The sequence below is a fragment of the Catharus ustulatus genome, chromosome 1, assembly GCF_009819885.2.
Source record: "Catharus ustulatus isolate bCatUst1 chromosome 1, bCatUst1.pri.v2, whole genome shotgun sequence".
In the NCBI taxonomy this organism is placed as follows: domain Eukaryota; kingdom Metazoa; phylum Chordata; class Aves; order Passeriformes; family Turdidae; genus Catharus; species Catharus ustulatus.
In genome coordinates, this window is record NC_046221.1 from 42281109 (window position 1) to 42302403 (window position 21295).

Sequence of the window (21295 nt, forward strand, 5' to 3'; positions counted from 1 at the left end):
TGCTTGCATTGTTGAGTCACACTTGAAACAAAAGGCTCTCGAGTAATATTCAGGTATCATTGGGTAGAGTTTTAAGTGCTTCCTGCATTCTTTAGAGCAGTAATGAAAGCCACTGTAATTCTTAATCTCAATCAGCTGCTCTGATAAACAGCATTTTCGTTAATTTCCGATTGACAACACCAGAAGCTTATCATTCTTATTGAACTGTTTCATCATTTTGGCTCTCCTTCATTAGCCAAAAATTTTTAAAGTTTTTTTTTTAATAATTTATGTTGACTGCATTATACTTTGATCTTTTAACCCCAACTGTATTTTTTCCAGTAACTGCATCCTTTAAAAGTACTTATTTTTATCCAGTAATCCCTGACAAAGCAAATTACTTGAGGATGTGTCCTCAAATCGTTCTTTAGTCTGCTACATGCCACGTCATTCACAATTTCTCTTTTCAGCATATCCCTCTCAGATCTCCACTGGAAAATTATTGTCTTGTTTTGGCTTTCTGAGATGGAAGTCAAAACCAGAGAGTATATTGTTATTATTAGCCATTGTCTGGGAACTTATCACTTCACAGAAACTGGTCATTGACTATATATTTTGCAATTTTAGTTATTTCTCTCCTTTGCCATCTGTGCTTTGCCAGCCCTGAGTCTCACCTGAAATAAGCTATCCAAACTTTCAAAGCTGCATGGTGGGCTGTTCTTAATGTTACGTTCAGTTTATTGGAGCTGGGGGGTTGAAGATGGTGTCGTATTGCTTACAGGTAATTCTGGGGAGTTACTCTACTTTAAACTTGATATTCAAAGATAAATTATTCTTGTAATTCTGTTTGACTTTTGTGTTATTTTATTTTAGATGGCTATGTAGCACTTGCCAAACAAAAGTTGTTTAGATGAGGTAAATTCAGTAAATTTCAGTAATGGCAGCAGCCAAGACAAGTCAATGCCAGAGATATACAATTGCAGCTCACACACAACTTTCTCAGTAGCAAAGCTGGCTTAAGAGCCATACTACTTCCCTCTTATTCAGACCACTGAGTTCAGCCATTTACTTTCATCACTGCTCCACAGTTCACATTTGCTCCCCTTTTCCCATTCTGGTTCGAACCATTACATCAGTTTGTGGTATCGTGTGTTTACACCAAAACCATTTCTTTTTCTTTTTCTTTTTTTTTAACCCATATCATTTTCCTTAGATAGTTTGCAGTGTAAGCCCAAAGACATTTGCCCTGGCATGATGAAAGGAACTGCAGTGGTTCAAGAGTGGGAGCAATGAGCAGCAGAAAGCTGTGGCAGCTCTAGTGTGTTTTAGCTCATAGGGATTCACAGCAGAAAATGTTGTAGTAGAGGTGTGTTTGCATGTGGATGTGCTGGTTTTGGCTCTAAAGATATTTTACTGAACTTGCTTTTCGACAAAAAATATACTTTGATAAACATATACAAATGTTGGAGCACATTGTTTTACAATTAATTCTCTTTCTTCATGAACAAAATCACAGGGCATCTGGAGAAGTGGGACCCTGTAGCTTTCTCCACCTCTGTGACAGCAAGTGAGCTGTCATCTGATGGCTCTAGCACAGCTATATCTTTTGTGTACTTGTGTGTTATGGGGCCCAGACTGATGCAAAAGGAAACTAAAATACACAATTCTTGGGGCCGAGCCTGAGTTATGATAGCATGTGGGCCATTCACACATAGCACAAAAGGGAGTTATGGCTCAGAAATGCCACCACAAATATGCAAACACTCTATAATGTGTTCAATTCTTAGTAAAATTGTTGTATCTTTGAAATATGTTACATGGCAGTCATAAGGCAGAGCAACAAAGAAGGTCTTTGGTGATACCTGTGGAGTTCTGGTGGGAATAGACCCCAGGATGCTCAAGCTAAGAATGATCCTGGAGGGGCAGACTTCTTAAGCCAGCTTTGCCGTGAAAGCTTTCAATTAGAATAATTTTTAATTTTTAAAAACTCTGAATTAGATCTGCAGTTCTTACTGGAAACTAAATATGTTGTTCTGGGATCTCTGAAAATCTTTTAAAAGTTAAGAAAGATACTTTTCAAAGTAAACTCTCAACATTTTATGTCTCCTGCACTGTCGGTTGGATGACATGTTCATGATTGTATTGATGGATGAAAGCAAACAATGCAAATGACAAAGTAGGACAACATGGAATATTGAAGACTGCTTTAGAGAAAAAAATATTGTGATTCATAGAAGTGGTGCAATCACTCAGACTTCTGACTTTGGTGGAAAACATTATCAAATGAAATCTGAAAGCTTTTCTCTTTATCAATAACTTTATGAAGAGTAAATTAATTTTGTTTTGGGTTATAAGACTTATGTCTATTGTCAAAATTAGCACCTTAGCTGTAATAGAGAGAATATTTTCAAGTAAATCGTTAAGTTTTAAACTTTCCTGTGCTAATTAAAAGTATTTGATGTGCAGGTCCAGAGTACTTCATGGATGCCTCATCCGCCATATGTTATGCAACCAACAGTAAGTGGATACTTGGTTATATCTGGCTAAAAGTGCTTCCATTGTAGCCTTGCTCTGCTTGTCCAGCCACATTTAAGTCCTGGTCATGTAAGAGCAGCCAACTGCTTCCTGTGACAAGAGCCCTCTGCAGTGAAGGTTTAGTTTCTTTAAGGAGCACCGTTTGATTTAGTGGAAAGGGGAGGATGGGTGATGTCTTGTCTAATTGCACTGATTGTAAGAGAGTAACAAGTTCTGAAGGGCTGCTCCTGGAGCTCTGCTTCAGGGACTGCAAGATAACAGCGTTCCTGTGTACTTTGCATTACCAGGATCAACATGTGGCCATTGCTTTATATGCTTAGCCTTCAAAAACATTCTGTACAGTTTTATATAAAAGGATCCTCAGTGCCTCAGTAATGCATTTCAGCATAGCGGAAAAGGGTGAAGCACCACTATCGTAGAGAGCCTCTACCAAATCTGAATCTGCTTTATGATTGTCCAGTCAAGTTTTTTTTTTCACTGAGTCATCTTTATCGATTTATAACTAGCTAAAGCTGCATTATGTTTTGAACCAACATTCATTAGAAGTAGTACAGCTGATTTTTTGTTTACCTCACAGAAGAGTTTTGATGTACTTTGCCTAAATATTAGCAATATACCAGGAGAAAACACCATACTGAATTCCACTATAAACAGATCACTTAAGCTACATTTCTACCTTTGATGAGTTTCTCAGGTATAGACCCACTTGACAGTGTCATTAATCAGAATTTAAATGTATACTTCACATAATCATCAATACATCGATTTATACAAGAGTAAAATTAAAGTCTATGTTTTAGGATTGTTTGTTATTCCTATTTTTGTTCAAAAGGTCCTGTAGTGTGGGACTAACTGGGCACCCAGTTCCTACTGCTGCTGTGCTGCACCTCTCTGCAGACCCTGGGGGAACTTTCCATCTAGTGGAGTAAAGCTGTTGCTGTATTCCTTTGGAGGGAGATGAAATGTATTGAACAAATTCACAGTTACATCAGTCCTGTATTCTAATATTTGGATTTAATAGCAGACCACAAGCAGTTTTAGATGTGTGTATATGATGAATTATGAGACTTGTGGAAGCCAAAGAATCTCCAATCCTTGCAGAAAGACTCCCTTTCTAAAAGCAAAACCTAAGCACTTTGCCAACCCAAGATTTTGTGCATATGTGTATTTCAGTTTTATTTAACAATATTGAGCAAAGCATTTTGCTGCAGTACTAGAGGTATTATGGTAAGGTAATTGAATGTATTTACCCCTTAGTAAGGACATGAAGAGAAAACTGTCTTTTATGTGAGTGGCACCTTTAAAATGCTGAGTTAAATTGGTGTTCATTGTCAACCAGAGAGTAATGTAAAAAAAAAGAAAAGAAAGTGTGATTCTAGGTGGAAAAGCAGAGGGATAGTAGATAAGTGGTGTACCATTTCTGTTCCTGTCTCATTGCTATCCTGGTTACTTCCATGTGTTTTCTGTAGCAACCCTAGTCTCTCCACTGAAAGATTTTTCCCATATGTTTCCAAAGATTATGTTCTTAAGTAAGAGGACATGAGGCATTTAGAACCAAAGAAGCATAAAAGTAAAAAGGCAGAACTACCATTCCCCAGGTTTCATTCAGTGATGAATTCTTTATTAGAAATGTCTGAAAACTTGTCAGAGTATTACCACACAGAGAATTCAGGAGGCTTCAGAATTAATGGTCTGTTTTGAAAGAAAATAAAAAATCTGTGTTAGTTTTAAGTTTTCTGTACTTTCATGCCTTACTATGGACTCTATTCCAGGCACCTCCAAAGCTCCCAAAAAATAAGAAAATATTACAGTAACATTTGCAGAATTTAGGATGTGAATTTTGGTAATTCTGTGAGCTGATGAAACAGGGAACGTTCTAATTTGGTTAACTTGTTTCTTCTTGTAAGCCAGTTTTCCATGTTATTATCTAAATTGCCACTACTTTACTTCATAATATTTTATAAGGTGATTGATTGTGGCATGTGATGTCCCCCTGGACACCACTGCAGATAAATATTACATTCCCCTTGCCCCAGGAAGGAGAACAGTTTGTTAAGCCTCTATTATTCTTTGTCAGTAGAGATGAACTCATACAGAAAGCACAGTTTGAATTGCTCAAACAGTGGTGGTTAGTTCTTTGTTTTGATTAAAAGTATCCACTAAATCATGTTACTGGATGATTAGCTTTTCATTTCCTACAGAAAGTCCTACTTGATATTTATGTATAATTTAACATACATAATGTCCCTCATGACAAAAGATAGGCAGAACCATGCTGTAGAGGAGACAAAGGGGGTTTTTCACTCAGAGTGCTGTGCAAGACAGGGCAGTGTTTCCCCAGACTGACAGGCTTGCTGACAGGAGGGAAGAGCTGTGCTGCACGGCACCACCATCCTATGTCTGCCTGTCCCTCCTCTGCCTGCCCATCTCATCTCCCTTCCCACCTGCCTCCCTGTGCAGCAAATACAAAGCTCTTTCTTCAGGGATATCCTCTGCAGTAGGTTGGCCTGTCAGACATTTTTGTCCTTTATTTCCCTTTGCATATCGATTTCAGCCACATTTTCCTGATGTGTGCGTGTATGCATTCTGTATCCATTTACTTGGGGGGTTAAAAAGCCCACTATAGTAAAAGATTGTATCTCCAATTCCTTCTGTAGCTTTTTAACTACAACCAGATAAACTTCTGACCTTAACAAACAAAAATGACATATATATTAACTGGAAAATATTTGTCTAGACTTCTCAATCTCGCTTGTCTTCTTACTTCTGTGATACCCTTAAAAACGGAAAATAACCAAAATTACATTTTCTAAGAAAATAATAGTCAGAATATTTTTGTCCTAAAAGGAGAAAGTCAGATGGACAGTCAAGGATTCTGCAGGTATAGAAATGATACTGTAGGGTGTTGCTAATAAACAACTGCAGATGCAATTTTTAAAGGGGTTTTATTTTTGGTTATCTGTGATTTTTGCTGGTCTTACTCCAAGAGCCGTGGAAAAATAACATCACATAGGTTGAGGTAGCATTGCTATTTCTGAGTAACTAGTATTGAACATAAACTCCTACTGGCATAGTACGGTCATACATGAAACTTCTCACATCTTAATGCTTACACAACCTTCAGAGTTTTTAGAAAACAGTGTTCCTGAATCATGTGGACATGATGAAAAATCTACCTGGAGGTTCATGTGTGACTCAGACACTTTTGAAAAATGCACCCTTTGTGAATTGAACCTTCCCTAGTTTTCCACATACTGATTTAACTCTGTCAAGGTAAGAATACCTAAAGTTTGGCAGTTTCATTGCTTTGCCATGTGCCCTAGTCACTCTCCACAGTTTTAACGGAAGACAAGCTATACAAGAGTTATAGCAGTGAGAGTTTGGATAAAAATTGGCAAAACATTTAATGCACTGATGGTAGTCCAGGCACAGTTTAGTTAACGATATCTTTCAAAGTACAGTGCTTACTCTTCTGTGTTTGAAACAAGTCTTGTTACTGCCTCAGGATAAGAATAGATGGATAGTGATGACAGAATCAAAACATAAATGGGATAAGAGTTATTCTGGAGACTTATAACATTTGCCATATTACTTTTATTAGCCGTATTAGTGTTTTTCCTGTAGTCCCTGAAGGCTACAGGGTTTGAAAGGTTTGAAAGCCATGGGGATACTTTGAAAAACATGTTTACATGTCAATTCACATGTAGACAATCTCATTTTTACTGATAAGGGCATTTGCTCAAAACATTTTGATTCAAATGTTTATTGCAAAAAATACATGTAGTCTTCCTCTTTAATTTTTTTTTAGTGAACCAACAGAAATATGCTACCCTAATACTCAATGTACACACTGGTTTTACACTTATCCTCTTTTACTTTCAAGTAAAACTGTGTGTGCAATTAATGGGTATGCACAGAAAGATGTTCTTTTCAGTCTGGAATAGTTTCTACATAATAGCTGGAGAAGGATTATGCCAGTGGCAGCAGGAAGGGTGCAAGCAGAGCAGCATATGGAAAAATGTACCACTAATAATGATAAAGTATGTTGGGGAGAACTTCTGCTCTGAATATTTCTCAAGCCCTTGCAGTCCTTCTAGAAAGGTCAATGTCTTAACAAACACCCTTATTATTTTTTTTCTGTCATCCTTCCTGTGGCGCATGGCTGAATGGAATCCATCTCTTTAAAAGCATCAACAAACACGTCTTATTTCATAAGCCATGTAAAACCCCTAGTTTGGTGAGAAGCGAGGCTGAGTAAGGACTCCAGATTCTTGCCTCTTGATTGTTGTGCATGAATGCAGTAGCATAAAAGGTACAAATTGTTCAACTGAAATGGATCAGTTTTCATTTTCTCACTAGCGACTCTGCTGTTTTGGATAATACCCAAAATACCACAGCAGTTTCAGTGTTTTGATTCCTATGCTCTGGAACAAAGAAGTTCCTTGTGCTCCAATCCACATCCCTCTCCCAAGACAGCTTTCTCTACCTCACGTTTATTGCTCTACCTTTTTAGTAAATAGAGCCAGGAGTCTATCTTGAGTTTGCCTGTTAGAGTGTAAGAAAACAAAGTATGTCCTCTGCAGGCAGTTGAGTCCTGCCTCCAAGATGAAATGTGAGAATTCAGCTAGCTGGTATGAAAAGTAAACAGGAAATAATCCTTAGAAATTGGAATCTTCAGCAAGTCTTTCAACTTTTAGCTGTGTATTTTTAAGAGATCCTTTGAACATGAACTTACTTGAACTCTTAAGGCTAAAGTGTTTAGAGGTTGAAATAACTAACCAAATACCAATGACTAAGTTCTGCTGAGCAATTTTAATTCCAGTGTTTCCCAAGGCAGAAAATCGAGGACTACAAATTCTATAACTCTGAAAATCAAGACAGTAATTGGCAATGTTCCTCTGGGGGAGGCAGGCTCAAATGAGGTCACTTCTGCCTCCCTCTCACCCCACTGTATACAGATGTTGTCTCAGTGCTACCTAAATGGATTTTTCAGATACAGGTGAGCATGTGCTTCCTGATCTCCTTTAGTGCCAGGTGTAATGCTGGGGAGAGTACTCAGGACAGAAAAGCAGTGCCCAAGCTCAACTTACTTAGACCTCTAAAAGAAAACAGGTGTAAGCGATTCAGCCGAGTTCCATCTCCTACTCAAATGTAGCAGGTTTTAAGTCTGATTATACAATGCTTCTGGAATCATATCAAAGTATTGCTCCAGTCCTTTGTTCTGCTGTCGTAGAAATTATTATGAATGCCAGAAAAAAGATATATTTAAGTTAGATTGCCAACATTTTTTGACACTGTGTTACAGCCCCCTAGTGAAACTGAGCATTTTTTGTGATGGCAGCAAGACACACCACATATGGATTCACTTAGAAAACATGGACAGGAGAACCACAAATGTTTCCAGTAGACAAGCCTTTGCATTTGAGGAACTTGTGGTGTGCTGTTTTGTCCTAAAAAGACTTCAGAGTTCTAGTAAAATTTTCTTTTCTTTCAAATATTTTAGACATAGCATGAACACCAAATGGATAAACCATCAGTCTGTTTAAAGATGCTTACATTGGTGGAAAAAACATAATGTCTATGTTTCATAAAAATCTATAAACATAAATGAAAAAGATATTTGGAAAAGAAGGTGTCTGACACTGAATTTGAAAGGTTCCCCAGAGTTTTTTGAAGCCAGGGAATTCTAGCTGAGGTTATGGAATATTGATTTCTTTTTAACAGAAAAGATGCAACCTTACCCATTAACCTTTATTGTCAAGAAAAACCTTAATACAGTAGCTGTTTAAAAGCAGTTTTATCAAAGAGGACTGTTTAAAAAAAATAGTTATTAATCAATAGACATTAGAGTACCTTCTGTGGAAGAATATAGTGCATTTTTTAAAAAAATCAATGTCTAATTTTGTACAAAGCCTGCATTCTGCTTTCACTTTTCCCACTCTGTGTACATCACCTAAGAATATCACTAATGCTTAATTTATCTCACATGTAACAGATATGTAACATCTCTGTTTTCATGGAGATTTGAATTTTCATCAAGTTTTAGATTTATACAAAATCAAAATCCTGAACAGAAATTTGTAAGATTCATATGTTTTGTTTGCCATTTTGAGCAAAAATTCCTCATTTGGTGAGCACTTAGTAGATTAGTAAGTAGGCAGATTGTGATAGGATCAGGATAGAGTGGTGAACTGTGTAAACATATGCTATTAATGATAGGCCAAGAATTAGATTAAGCAGTTTGCATCAAGTAATGGTCTCAGCAGAGTGCTGAATTTAGCTCACCATCAGGTATTTTGCCCCCTGTGATGCATTCTGGTTATACATGTATATGTGTGCTGTGAACAGGCTGAGGCATGTGACGTGTTATAGTCCTCTCAAATTTACCCTCCATCATGAACTTTTCTCTTATTTTGTGCCTAGCATTGTCTGCTGTCTTGCAGTTGATGCTAATGTTACCCACCTTCCACAGAGAGCACTCTGCTCTGCTGGCTTACAACAAATCAGACAATGTGCATGTCCTAAGCAGGGCTCCAGCCTGCTTGTTACAAAGGTGGCCATGTGGTGCAATTACCAAACATGCAAGTTCTGTGGTGGTGGAAGGGAAAAGCAACAATTTTTATCTGCCACAGAAAGCAAAGAGCTTTGAATGTGTTCTGCGGTCTGAGAGCACAGAGGTTTCACACTAGTTGTTGACAGGGCTGGGAATGATCTCTGGGTGCCTTTCCCATGATAGAGATGCGGTTCTCATTTCCATAGCACAGTTAAGAATGCAAGATGTTACCAGCAGAAGGGGACCTGGATCTCCTTTCTGCCTCCCAAACTCCATCCCTACACTGGAGGAAATCAGCATTTCCATTTACAGAAAAATTCACAGAATCACTAGGTTGGAAGAGACCTTTAAGATCATCGAGTCCAACCCATGCCCTAACACCTCAACTAGACCATGGTACCAAGTGCCATATCCAGTCTTTTCTTAAACACATCCAGGGATGGTGACTCCACCACCCCCCTGGGCAGACCATTCCAGTAGCACTGGAAGTATTGGGCATCTTTGGAGAAGTAAGCAGGTTCTGGGGTTCTGCAAACCCAGAATAGGATTCTTGAGGAAAGCCTGTGATCTACAACTAGAGTAGTGCCAGGACAGCACATAAAAGTGGTAACTCCAAAATAGGATTTTAAAAGATTGGCACAACCTGTCAAAGCTGTAAAGGTAAATTCTTGTTAGTGAAGGATCAAGTCAAGTTTTAGGCTATTGACAAGATGTCCTTTTATAAACAATTATAAGAGTAGAAATTAAATAATATATTAATCAAGATGTAATCTAAAGTTAATTACAGTAATTTCACGAATACAAGCCACACCAATTTGACTAAGATTTTGCTCCTAAACCGGAAATGCGGCCAATATTCAGGAGCGGCTAATATGTGAATAATTTTCTGACATTTACAACCTCAGAAGTGCCAGCCAGAGTGCCGAGCCGAGCTGCTGCAAAGTCGGCATTTTGCGATTGTTACAAATTGCTACTCTGTTGCACCGCGGGTGGAGCCTGGCTGCCTGCAGGCAGCACGGGGGGCAGGGAGAGAGGCGAGAGAGCTCCCTACCACAGCCCGGGGGAGAGACGGGGGGGCCCCGTGCCGCCACTGCCGCAGCTCGGGGAGGCGGCGGGGGACCCGGGCCGCCCCTGCCGCGGCTCTGGGAGGCGGCGGGGGGCTCCATCCCTGCCTGCCACCACAGGGCAGCGCCAGCCCGTGGTGACCGAGCCCAGTGGCAGCGGCGGCTGGCCCCCAATGGCCCCGCCGAGCGGCAGCGCCGGGCTGGGCTACCTGGCCCTGTCAGCAGCCCCTAGCAGGCCGAGCCTGCACAGCCTTAGCTGAGCCAGTAAACCCCGCCCTGCCGCCTTTCTGTTACTATTTGGCAACTTTGTTGCATGCGGGTCCTCGCTGCGAACGACAAAGCGGCTTATATTCAGGTGCGGCTTATTTATGGACAAAAAACGAAATATTTGCCAACACCCAGAGATATGGCTTATACTCAGTGCGGCTTGTATTCGTGAATTTACTGTAATTTACTATTTTTTAAAATACAGTATTTATTTAGGGTTTTGTCCCAGAAGCTTCAACTTGTTTCGGAAAAAAATTCCAAATGGAAATCAAGCATACTTGTTTAGCTACAAATGTATTTTATAACTGTATTTATCCTAGCTGCAGTTCCTTTTTGACCTGAACCTGCCTTTCCTCACACTGGCTTCAAAGAACACATGTAGGCTTAGAGCACTTAGTGACAGGTACTTTTTCATCTGCCACTGATCAGCTTTTTGACCTTGGAGAAAACATCTTTCTCTCAGGCTCAGTTTCAGATTTGTCTTTTTTAAAATCCCCATCTATTTAGATTATAAAACTGTCATACTGCTAAATAGTTTTTAGTAGAAATTTGTGAAAAGTCTGGTGGAACAAGGGCCTCTCTTGGCTGATGCTTCTTAACACGTCCTCACAGTGATACTATTAGGGTTTAGGGTTTTCATGTTAATTATTAAGATAAACCCGTCCCAGCTGCAAAAGGAAATTCTGGATCTGATTTTTACCAGTATAAATCAAGAGTTAACTCCACTTAAGAAAATTGAATTGCATAGGTGTGAAACAGCAAGAATTAGAAGAGAATCACGCCTGCAGCAATAAGCTGATGAAGGAGACTCTGTCACCTTCTTAATCCTTAGAACAAAAGCACTTCCATAAATTACCATTATGTTACACCAAGTGTATTCAAGGACCAATTTACATAAGTAGGGGAAACTAGCTAGTCTATGTATTACTTACGATTGCATCATGATTTTTCTAGTGTGGGACTTGTGTAAAAAAAATTATAATTTTAATATATATATATATATATATATATTAAAAAAAAAAAAATATATATATATAAAAGGACTTAGTGACCAGTTTATAAGATTCAAAATTCCTGTATCCAGGAACCATACAGAATCACAGAATATTCTGAGTTGGAGGGGACCCACAAGGATCATCAAGTCCAGCTCTTCAGTGAATGGCCCATGTGAGGATTGAAACCATAACCTTGGCATTATTATCACCATGCTGTAACCAACTGAGCTAATCTCAGTGGCATGCTACAAAATCCCTTGCAAAACCTGATTAAATAGTTTGATTTTATGCCTCTTGATAATCCTATCAGGAGGTTTGTTTCAAAACACCTTTGCTCTGAGGCTTAGCATTCAATTTTTAATTTCCAGCCTAAAGGTGCACCTATTCATTTTGCTTCCATCTGTTCTTGGTCAAACAATTTTCCTGTGCTCAGTAACTGTTGTCCTTTCTCAATGTTCACCACATTAATTTATTGACAAAAATTTTACCTGCATTTCCTTTTTTAGGCTAACTATGTTAATATCACTTCATTTGCAGTAATGTAAGGATTTTATACCTTAGACTGCAATGATGACCCTTCTTTGGATCTATTCCACTTTGATTCATTTTTCTGGGGCAGCCAATGCTCACAGGATTCAAGCCTTTTGTGTAAATAGCAATCATACTTCCTTCTCTTCCCTGGGATGACTCTACTGCATTGTAAAATATCTTTCTTTCCTTGTGCTCATGACTGGTAATTCAGTCTTCCTGAAATTCACTGATATACCTAGGTTTTCTCCTTCTTCCACATTTCCAGCAAATGCTCCTATGTAATAAAGCAAACCACATGTTAACCTGATTGACTTGATGAATCTGTGCCTTGCTCTGTTTAATCCAGTCCTTCCTGTATGGTAGTCTAATTTGCTACTTTTCTTAATGTGCCTTCCAACTTTGCAATTTCCCCAAATATTATTCAAGGGAATTATTAAAAACACTGGATGAGAGCAATCCAGATGGAGATTTTAGTGACCCTCCCACTGAAGTAGCAAAGCTTGTCTTTTAGCACAACCTGTTATCATTTCTGCTTTAGTTGATCCTTTATCATCCCCAAGTTTAGTAATTTCTGGCTGTAGCACTGCCTAAAATACTTTATTGACCTTCAGAGACTTTAGATCTGCTGCATGTCCTTTGTCGAGAAAATAGGTCATTTTATTTTAAAAAATGAGGTTAGCTAGATCTGTCTTTGATTTATCTATGTTCTATCTTCATTAATATCCTTTAGTCCTGGCCACTGGACCTGTGCTTATATGTTCCAGCTCTGCAGTAGAGATGATCCAGTCCTGCTTCCTCAATTCACCTTGAGTTCAGTGACTTCTCTGGGTTTTTTATCTCCTTTGTCTGTATTCATTTTTCTGCTCAAACAGTCATTCTCTGAGTGCTGCCTCTGCTGTCTGCTGGTTCATGTAGGAAATTGCGAGTGTCCTTAATCTGCTGGGGCTCCTTCTGAAACACCTTAATGTGTCCCCCATCTTCCCTGCACGGGTTCTCTCCTTGGTTTTCACTTATCTACGTAAGAAACCTTTTGTTAGGTGTTTGAATATCATTTGCAAAGCCTCAGGTAGACTTACAGTGAATCTTATTTCTGGCCTCCAAATGTAGCATTTTCTTGCCTTTTTTCCCCTCCCTTCTGTGTTCCTTCTTGATATACTTATTGAGGTGGCTGAGCAAGTGGCTGATTAATTAACACCTTCTCAACTGTAACTGCTGAAGCATCTTAATAACATAATTATTTTTAAATTATTTTTGCAGAGGCAGTGCTAATAACAATTTATTTTTTGTCTGAGTGTATAAATGTATGCTGTGTTTTAACACTCTGGAAGCTAGAAACATTCAAGATATTGTAAGTAGTAGCTTATTATTGAAACTATTGAATGTAGTCAGGTCTAACAGTATTTGACATTCATTTTTTACTCTCATAGGTAAAATCCTTTCTTTTAATTTCAAATGTCCTTAGAAAGAATATAATATTGACCTAAACTTTGCAGTACAGAGGCAAATCGTGTGTATCTTCCCTAAACTGATTTTAGTCCCACTGAAGGGGAGTAATTGCTTAATTACAGTTTTCAGGTTGCAACTTCGTGGCATTGTTTTCCTCCCAAAGCAGTGTGAATTAGGATTAAGTCCACGCATTCAGCAATGTCTGCCACAAAGCCTCTTGTTGTGAGTCAGTGGTGGCTGCAGTGCTGTTGAGAGGATGGATTCAACCTTTCTTACATGATTGCGAAAACAAATAGTGAAATGTAATAGCATAAACACTGAACATTCTTTGGCTGTTGCATAGTGGGTTGATGAAGAATGAGTTGGGTAACACAGTGGCAGATCAACAGAATCTGAAGAATTTTGAAGAAGTGCCAAGTTGTTATTTAGTGAAACCACTACCTTTGGACTACTTGCCAAAGAGATGCACTTCCAGCAGGGTAGATTCTCTTATCAAATGGCCTATTGTTAACAAGAAATTGGACATTATGAGCTGAAATCTCACTTCTTTTTACCACGGTTTAAATGCAATTTGTTTTTTCTTGTTACTGACTACAGCCTCTTGTTAAAGGATGTCTGCTGGACAGCTTTTCCCAATCTGTGCCTTTTAAATAAGCTACTTGGGATGTTTTCTAATGTCACTGCAGGTCTTGTTGCCAAGGAGAGGCCCTGTCTCTTATGTCCACCCAAATCCCAGGTGTAGCCTTCCACCACTGTGCTTTTCCGAGCAAGCAATCAAGTGGAAGTTATCTTTTCTCTATGCATGACAAACCTTACATGCACATCCCAAAGCCAGGAGCACAATGGGGTTCCTCATTATCAATTGTCTACTTCTGCCTCCTAAAATACTGTAAACTCACAGAGTGTGGAGTCCTTGTGAGGGGTTTAGTCTGGGATAACTTGGATGATTGCTTCAACTTCAAGCTGAAGATCACAGGATTGACACCCTGCTACTGATCCCCATGGTGGGACAAGAGGGCTGCATATGATTCACACAGCACACAGCCTGCTTTCAAACAGCCTTTGTACTTTTGCAGTACAGCAATCTGCAAATCATTATGCACCCCCTCTTTGCCCAATCCACACAGGATGTGAGTCTGAGTCAGCTCTCAGCTTGATAGCCTTCCTCTTCAGCACTATCAATAAAAGCTCCTGCTCGCCGCTTTGGAAACTACTGGTCTACTGCCTGCCTCTAGCCAGGAGGGTGGGTGTCACATTCACAGATGTCCCACATCTGACAGGATTGTGAATAGAAATCTGTTTTCCATAGGCAGGTTGGGGAAGAGACCTGCCATTGTAAAGCTGGTTCATCTGCACTGCTGCAACTGCACCTGGCTAACCCAGAGTTCAGTGATCCGGGAGAACAAGCAACTTTCCAGGAAAAGCATGATTGTATGCATTCCACCACTGACATTTCTTCCTGCTGGCAGGCCATGTCATTTTTGTGGAAAGAAGAGGATTGCTCTAGATGTACTTATTTTAAATGAGGATGAGGTGTTTGATGCAATGATCCTTTCCTGGTGCTTGTCACAATCTTCAGGGAGAGAAAGTGGTGGACATTTGTCAGGAGCACTTTGAGTGTGTCTGATAGACAAGCAGATGCAGAACCCATCTCACTGATTTGTGTCTGTGGAAGTAGCAAAGCTGTATTATCTCCATCACTAACTCCACTCCAAGAAAAGCAAGCAAAGATACTCATCATGACAGCTAAAGCTGTGACAGGCCACATCTTCCCCCAGGAACAGCACAGGAATAAGAAAAATTTTAAGAGAAAGACCTGTGCAATTCCATTGGTTTCATGCTGCTTTCTGCAGACAGTAATACCCTGTTCACATCTTCAACTTTCACTTGATAGCCAATTTTGTAATATTTCAACCTAAATCTTCACAAGTATTCAACACCTCAGGCATGTTGGTTCTGCCAGGAGATGACTATAAAGAAAATTTTAGGCAGCTGGTTAGAGCATGGTAATGGGAGGGGGGGAAGGGGAGAAGAAGCTGCTCTTTGGAAAGAGGTCCTGGTACTGCCACTGGTGCACAGAGAAGAATTATGGCTCAGAGCTCAGATTTGGACTCATACAGCAAACACACCTTCAATCCTTGCCAGTGTTCATGGTAAAATCATGGACCTGGAGTAGGTCCTGGGAACTCCATGCTAGTTCGGCCCTTTCCTTTGCTTTGCCTCCACTTTCCAGGGTAGAAAAGCAAGACTGTTTATCCTTAGGTGACAAAGTTCAGTTTGGCTATAATCCTTAAAAACATTTCACTTGGCCCACACAGGTGATTGTGCATCTATTTGAGATTCTGGACTTCACTGGGTAGTAACAATGGATGTTTTCACTGAGTTAATATAAATGCATCAATGTGTGTAACTGCATCCATTCAGGGAAAAAAAATTATATTGGACACTTGCGCAATCTAGGTGAACTCATTATAAACATCTTGTAATAGAGGTTGGAAAGTTTCAAATACCACAGTTGAAGAAAACTTTCTCACAATATTCAAAATGTGTACATTTATTATTCTTCCTAGAGTTTTGCATGCCATTCAAATCTGTCTTCCAGATAAAAATGAGTGATACAGGTCATGGCTCTGAGAGTGTGGGCTGTGGTGATTAGCAATGATCTGTTTGTGGTGATATTCGCTTGCTTCCACAATATGCAATGTATCTGAATCCTCTCTGAGCTTCTTTTCATTATTTTGTTCAACAGACAAGTGAAGGAGTAAGTAGAAACATGCCATGAGTGCTGTTGTATCGAGTGAAGTATGAGAGTGCTTTGCTGTTTCCTTTCCTCTGCTTGGCCAAGCTGGGACAATATGTAACCAGGCATTATGCAATATTTGTTCTGCTTCTCACAGCTTAAAAAGCTGTAACTCTTTTGTGCTGGTAAAATTCTTGTGGATAAATACAAGGGACAGAACTCTTTGACATTAACAATTCCAATATCCAGTATAAGTCATAGGAGCATCACAGACATTACTTTTATATGTTATATGTGCTAAAGGACAATAGTTTTACTCAGATGTGGTTTCCCTCTGAGAAGTATTTTCGCTATTTCAAAGAACTCTGTCTATCATTCTGACATGCTCCAAAGTGGAAGCCCAAGCCAAAGAAACCAAGCAACAGCAAAATCAGCAAAGAACTAGAATCTGTGACAAAGACTTAAAATCCCAAAAGAATGTTCCGTCAGGCACCCATTTATACCCTAGATATCACCATTCAATGAGTTACTGTGAAGTCAGTGAACACTAATGAGAAATTATTTAGTGTCACTGTGAGTAAGTCCATTTTGCTGACCTCTGAGTTAGGAACTACAGAAAATGTCATGAGCTGCAGCCAGCTGTTCATGCCTTTTGCATGATCTGCTTACACCTTGAAGCCGTTGACCCCTAGACATAGCCAAATAGCAGGTTTATAGTAAATACACCTCATCTAAAGTGAAAAGATGAATTACCATCTTTAAAATATAGGACAGTTGCCAGAAAGTTTTAGAATGTCTCTGCACAATACAGTGCTTGGAATGCAACTTCTTGAAACTGATGAATCAATTCTGATGATTGATATAAGGCTCTAATTTTCCTTAAGGTTTTCAAAGGCTTCTGAAATGTTTCTGAAATATTCTAGTAATTGGTGTTGTACAATATTTAAAATCCTTCCAAGCTGTCTAATTAACTACAGCCGTAGTTGCTTCTCAAAACCAGAATTAACTACTAGGTTTGACATATTGCAAGCCCTCTTACACAGGTGGATAATTTTAGCTCCACAAGGAGTTTTGGTCACCTAGTTTCTCAGTTCAGTGGATCTGCAATTGAATCATTTCTTCTTAGTGAATGACTTGACTAAGTGTTTTGAAAGTAATTAGCAAATACACTGGGCCAGTATTAAAGTGTATGATCAGCATCTTATCAGGAACTACTTATTTCCTGTGGAATGCTGCAGTCAACTTCTCAAGAATTCAGAAAGCAACTTGTTGCTCCTGTTTCTAAGGAAGCTAATCAAGGAATGGTTGCACCATCCCAGACGTTTTGACTTGTGATGAAGTGATCCCAACTGATTCTAAAGGCATTTCCAGAAAGTCTGTTCTTTATTGCTATTGGATGTTTCATTTGGTCATTTTTAAGAAAGCAGTAATTGTCTTCTTACAGACGCAGACTATTTTTTATCCACTAATACATTTTAATCTTGGTGCACAGCTGTTAATGGGATATGCTTCCACTCCAGAGCAATTCAGATTGATTTTGTTTCTACTTCAGAAATATATTACAGTAGAGCCACAGTATATAAAAGGGCTCAGTGTGTTGAGATGAAGTAGCCTCATGGTATTTCCAGCTTCTAATGGGAGCTCAGTACATTTAGAGAAGAAGTGGTGATTGATTGTCTGGTGCTCAGGCTAATTGATATGGCACTGAGTTAGTCAGAAGCTCTCAGCTACATCAAAATCACACAAGACATTGCTCCTGTGCCTCTTAATATTGCCTGAGTAGTTCATATGATAAAAACAACATGTTTTGGAGGAGACTTCCAGAGCTGAGTGAATCTTCCTTCAGCATCAGTGACATTCTTTCCAGAAAGGCTTCCTGCCTAGAGTAGCATAACTCCTCCACTGGAAAATTTTTTAAAGGATGTTCTCAGGTCTGTTTATTTTTAATGGTCTTGGATGCGGTCACTGAAATCCTGTGAGGTCAGAAGAATGGAATGAAAGTGGTCACAGATGACACTTGAGCTATTTCCACAGCTGGATGCACACCAGCCAGAGTAGGCGGTTCTCTGCAGATGAATTAGTTCATTGAAGTGCATGATACAAAACATCTGTTACAATGAGAACAAACAAAAACAATGTGCCTTTGAAGACTGGGATTTGTTGGGAGCTGCTTGCAAGGGTGCTGAATGAGGCAGTTGTCAGAAAGTCAGAAACATTTTTAGGCTTGCCCTTGTGTGAACTAAAGCAAAACTACATAATAAAAACACCTAAACTCAATTAAAGACCCACTTTACCCAAATTTTGTTGTACTGATTCCTCATACAGCAATGGGGAGGGAGAGAACCCCTCTGTACCAAATGTTTTTTTTTGCCCTACACCACTTTTCATACAATAGTATAACTCCAGCTGAGTGGCTGTAAAAACGTTGAAGCTACAGTGGTATAGTAACTGTTATTCTGTCAGTCGTTCCCTGTACTGCTTTATTACCAGCTGTCTTGAAGTGCAATAGACGTTTTTCATTGTCACTGCCACCTGATGACAAATAAAACCTTCAAAATGCTTTTGCTTGAAGAAATAGCTCTCAGCTCCTAGCCAGAAGTAGACCTTTCACGTCACCTTAATGAGCTGGAGCAATCCAAAATTCCCACCCCATTTTACTCTTACAGGGCACTTACTCTTAGCTGCCTTTGAATTTTTTTCTCATAGTTGAGCTGGTGAGGAAGTAGGAATACTGAGATATTTATGGAGTAAACAAACATGCTGTGTGTATTAAGACTGAAGACAAATCAATCAAAGCCAGGTGTTTATCAGTTATTATAGGGCAGCATTGTTCTCATGGATAGTTTAACGAAAATGCAACACTCCCAACACATTATTTCAAACATGTTAATGATTAATTAGATGCAGGTATACATCAAAGCATTGGTTCCCCTCTTTTTCCCCCTTTTTTCCTAAATTGAGCATGCTAACTGTCACACAGATTCGATGGATGAGAATCGTGTCCTAGATACATAATAGGAAAAGGTTGCACTACTACAAAATGCTCCCAAAGAGGTTTGGGTGCTCAGTCTGTGTAAGCAGGTTAGGGAGACAATAGTAGTGAAAAATAGAAAACCTCAATAGAAATAAATCCTTTAGATCAAGCATGTGGTAAGGGTATGTGATTTTGGACCTGGAAGTCCTTTAGTTCATCCCCTACTGGTGGACTGCCGTGTCTGCACAAGGCTGCTATGTTTTTTTAAGGCTCAACAACTGAAACAGGATCTTCTGTGGATCTCATGGGTGTCAGATAGGCCCCAGACAGACTGGGAGAGAGCCTCTTTTGTGGTTTTCCATCTGGGATGCAGTGGTGGGTGTCAGGAGAGGTGAGAAGCTGCAGAGGAAACAAAGTTAAACAAGGTTCTTGTATAGTTCAATTGATTCTAGTTTATGCCTTCCTGATGAGCGCGGTGTCTGATTCTATATGTAGTCATAATTTATTATAGCTGTACAAGACAATTATGTTAATCTTACTTTTATTTCCTAATATTCTTTGATCTCATACACATCAAAGATGTAAAATTTTAGTCTTGTTGGTAATTAGCTAGAAAGCAAATATGTTGTCTGTCAGTACAGAGGATACAAAGCACAAGAAATTGTCCTGGGGGAGTCTAGATTCGAGACTAATTTTTTTTCTCCTCATCAGATTTTTATTTCCCTTTCATCAGTTCCCTCAGCCATTAAATAAATGTACTGGAAGTAAACTTTCCATTGTGAAATTCATTCAGTTTATTAAACCACCTAGTCAGTCAGTATGAATCCTCAGTTGAGGAAAAGCAGTTTGGTACATCAAACAAAAATGAACATCAGTGTTTCCCAAAGTTGCAACAACCCCTTGCGGTCTGTACTGACGAAGGTTTCACGCTAGCTTGCTGTTAGTTTTAAGCAGGCACAGGCTAATGCTGTGCACAGTTCTCATTTGATTCACCCATTATAGTCCAAAGGCTTTGATTTCTAACTTGTGATTACTGCTCTGGTCAAGAGCAGCAAATGAGGATATGCTAAATTATTTGGCTCTGCAGTTGCTCTTCAAAGCTGTCTTTCTGGAAAGGAGAAAACACACAGGGATTATTTTACAATTTCTGCAGTGAATCTCTGTATCAGTACTTTATGCCTCCAGCTGGTGGATTTATACATCACAGTTTATTCTGGGGATTGACCCCTCCCTCCACTTTTGTTCATGAATTGCAAAGAGATCATTATCTTCATAAATTTGTTTACAGTCCAAAACTTCCATATGAATAATTTATGGCAACATTTCAGCCCTAAGGATCCTTCTCAGTGTGCATAAAAAGTATTTATTAGATGGTTTCTTACTGGAAGTTTTTATTAGACTTGATTCTTTCCTGTTCCAAGGTTGGTTGTCCTTATTTTTATTAATTACTTCAGCTTCTAGACAAGATGGCTGTCTTGCCAGAAAATAATTTTTTTTCTTGATTAAACAAGTCTGCAGACAGGGCCACAAAATTTACAATTGAATTACGGAAGAATCCCAAAATCACTGAATTACAATCTGAGTCTGAAAACAAGAGCAGAATCATCTCTGCTAAAGATAATTAATTAATGAAAATCTGTCTGTGATATAAAAATCTTTTGGATACCTGTATAGTAATGTACAGCTTGACATTTGTCTCAGAGAATTAAAACAATGTGTAATACTGGTATCATTCAAGTAGATGACAAAGCTGTAAATCATTTCAGCAGGGCCAGGATTTCAAGCCAAATTTTTCAAATTCACTAAGATCTGTATGTTACCATGATCATTGAATTACGGAAGTTTGAACCATTGAAATTTCAAACAGCTCCTGCTAAAATTTTTGCCTCATCTGGTTCCCTCTTCAAGCTGTGCATTTCTGCATTACTGAATTCATAAGCATTTGTAGTGACACTGAACTCAAACTCCAGAAGACAGTCCTTCAGCATGCTGCAGTTCCTTGCCTGTAACAGAAAATACCACAGGAAATACTACCAGAAAACCATTTAATGTACTTTTCAGTCCCTCAAGTGGATTTTATGTGTGCCTGTAGAAGTCACTGCAGAACAGAAATGTGGCTGCCAAGAGGTTGGTCTCTACTGGAGTTTATCAGAACATCTGCTGCTAGTTATGATGCGTCTTTTGATGTCAAAGACAAAACAAGGGTTTGTT

General features: G+C 39.1%; 1 protein-coding gene across 10 annotated transcripts in view; it reads left to right on the plus strand.

Moving 5' to 3' along the window:
* RBMS3 (RNA binding motif single stranded interacting protein 3) overlaps positions 1-21295 on the plus strand; it is a 721470-nt gene that overhangs the window by 648328 nt on the left and 51847 nt on the right. For all 10 annotated transcript variants that reach the window (XM_033057439.2, XM_033057463.2, XM_033057428.2 and 7 more), the window contains one exon: positions 2446-2496. In XM_033057439.2, the coding sequence (XP_032913330.1) occupies positions 2446-2496 (51 nt within the window). The remainder of the gene's footprint in view (positions 1-2445; positions 2497-21295) is intronic.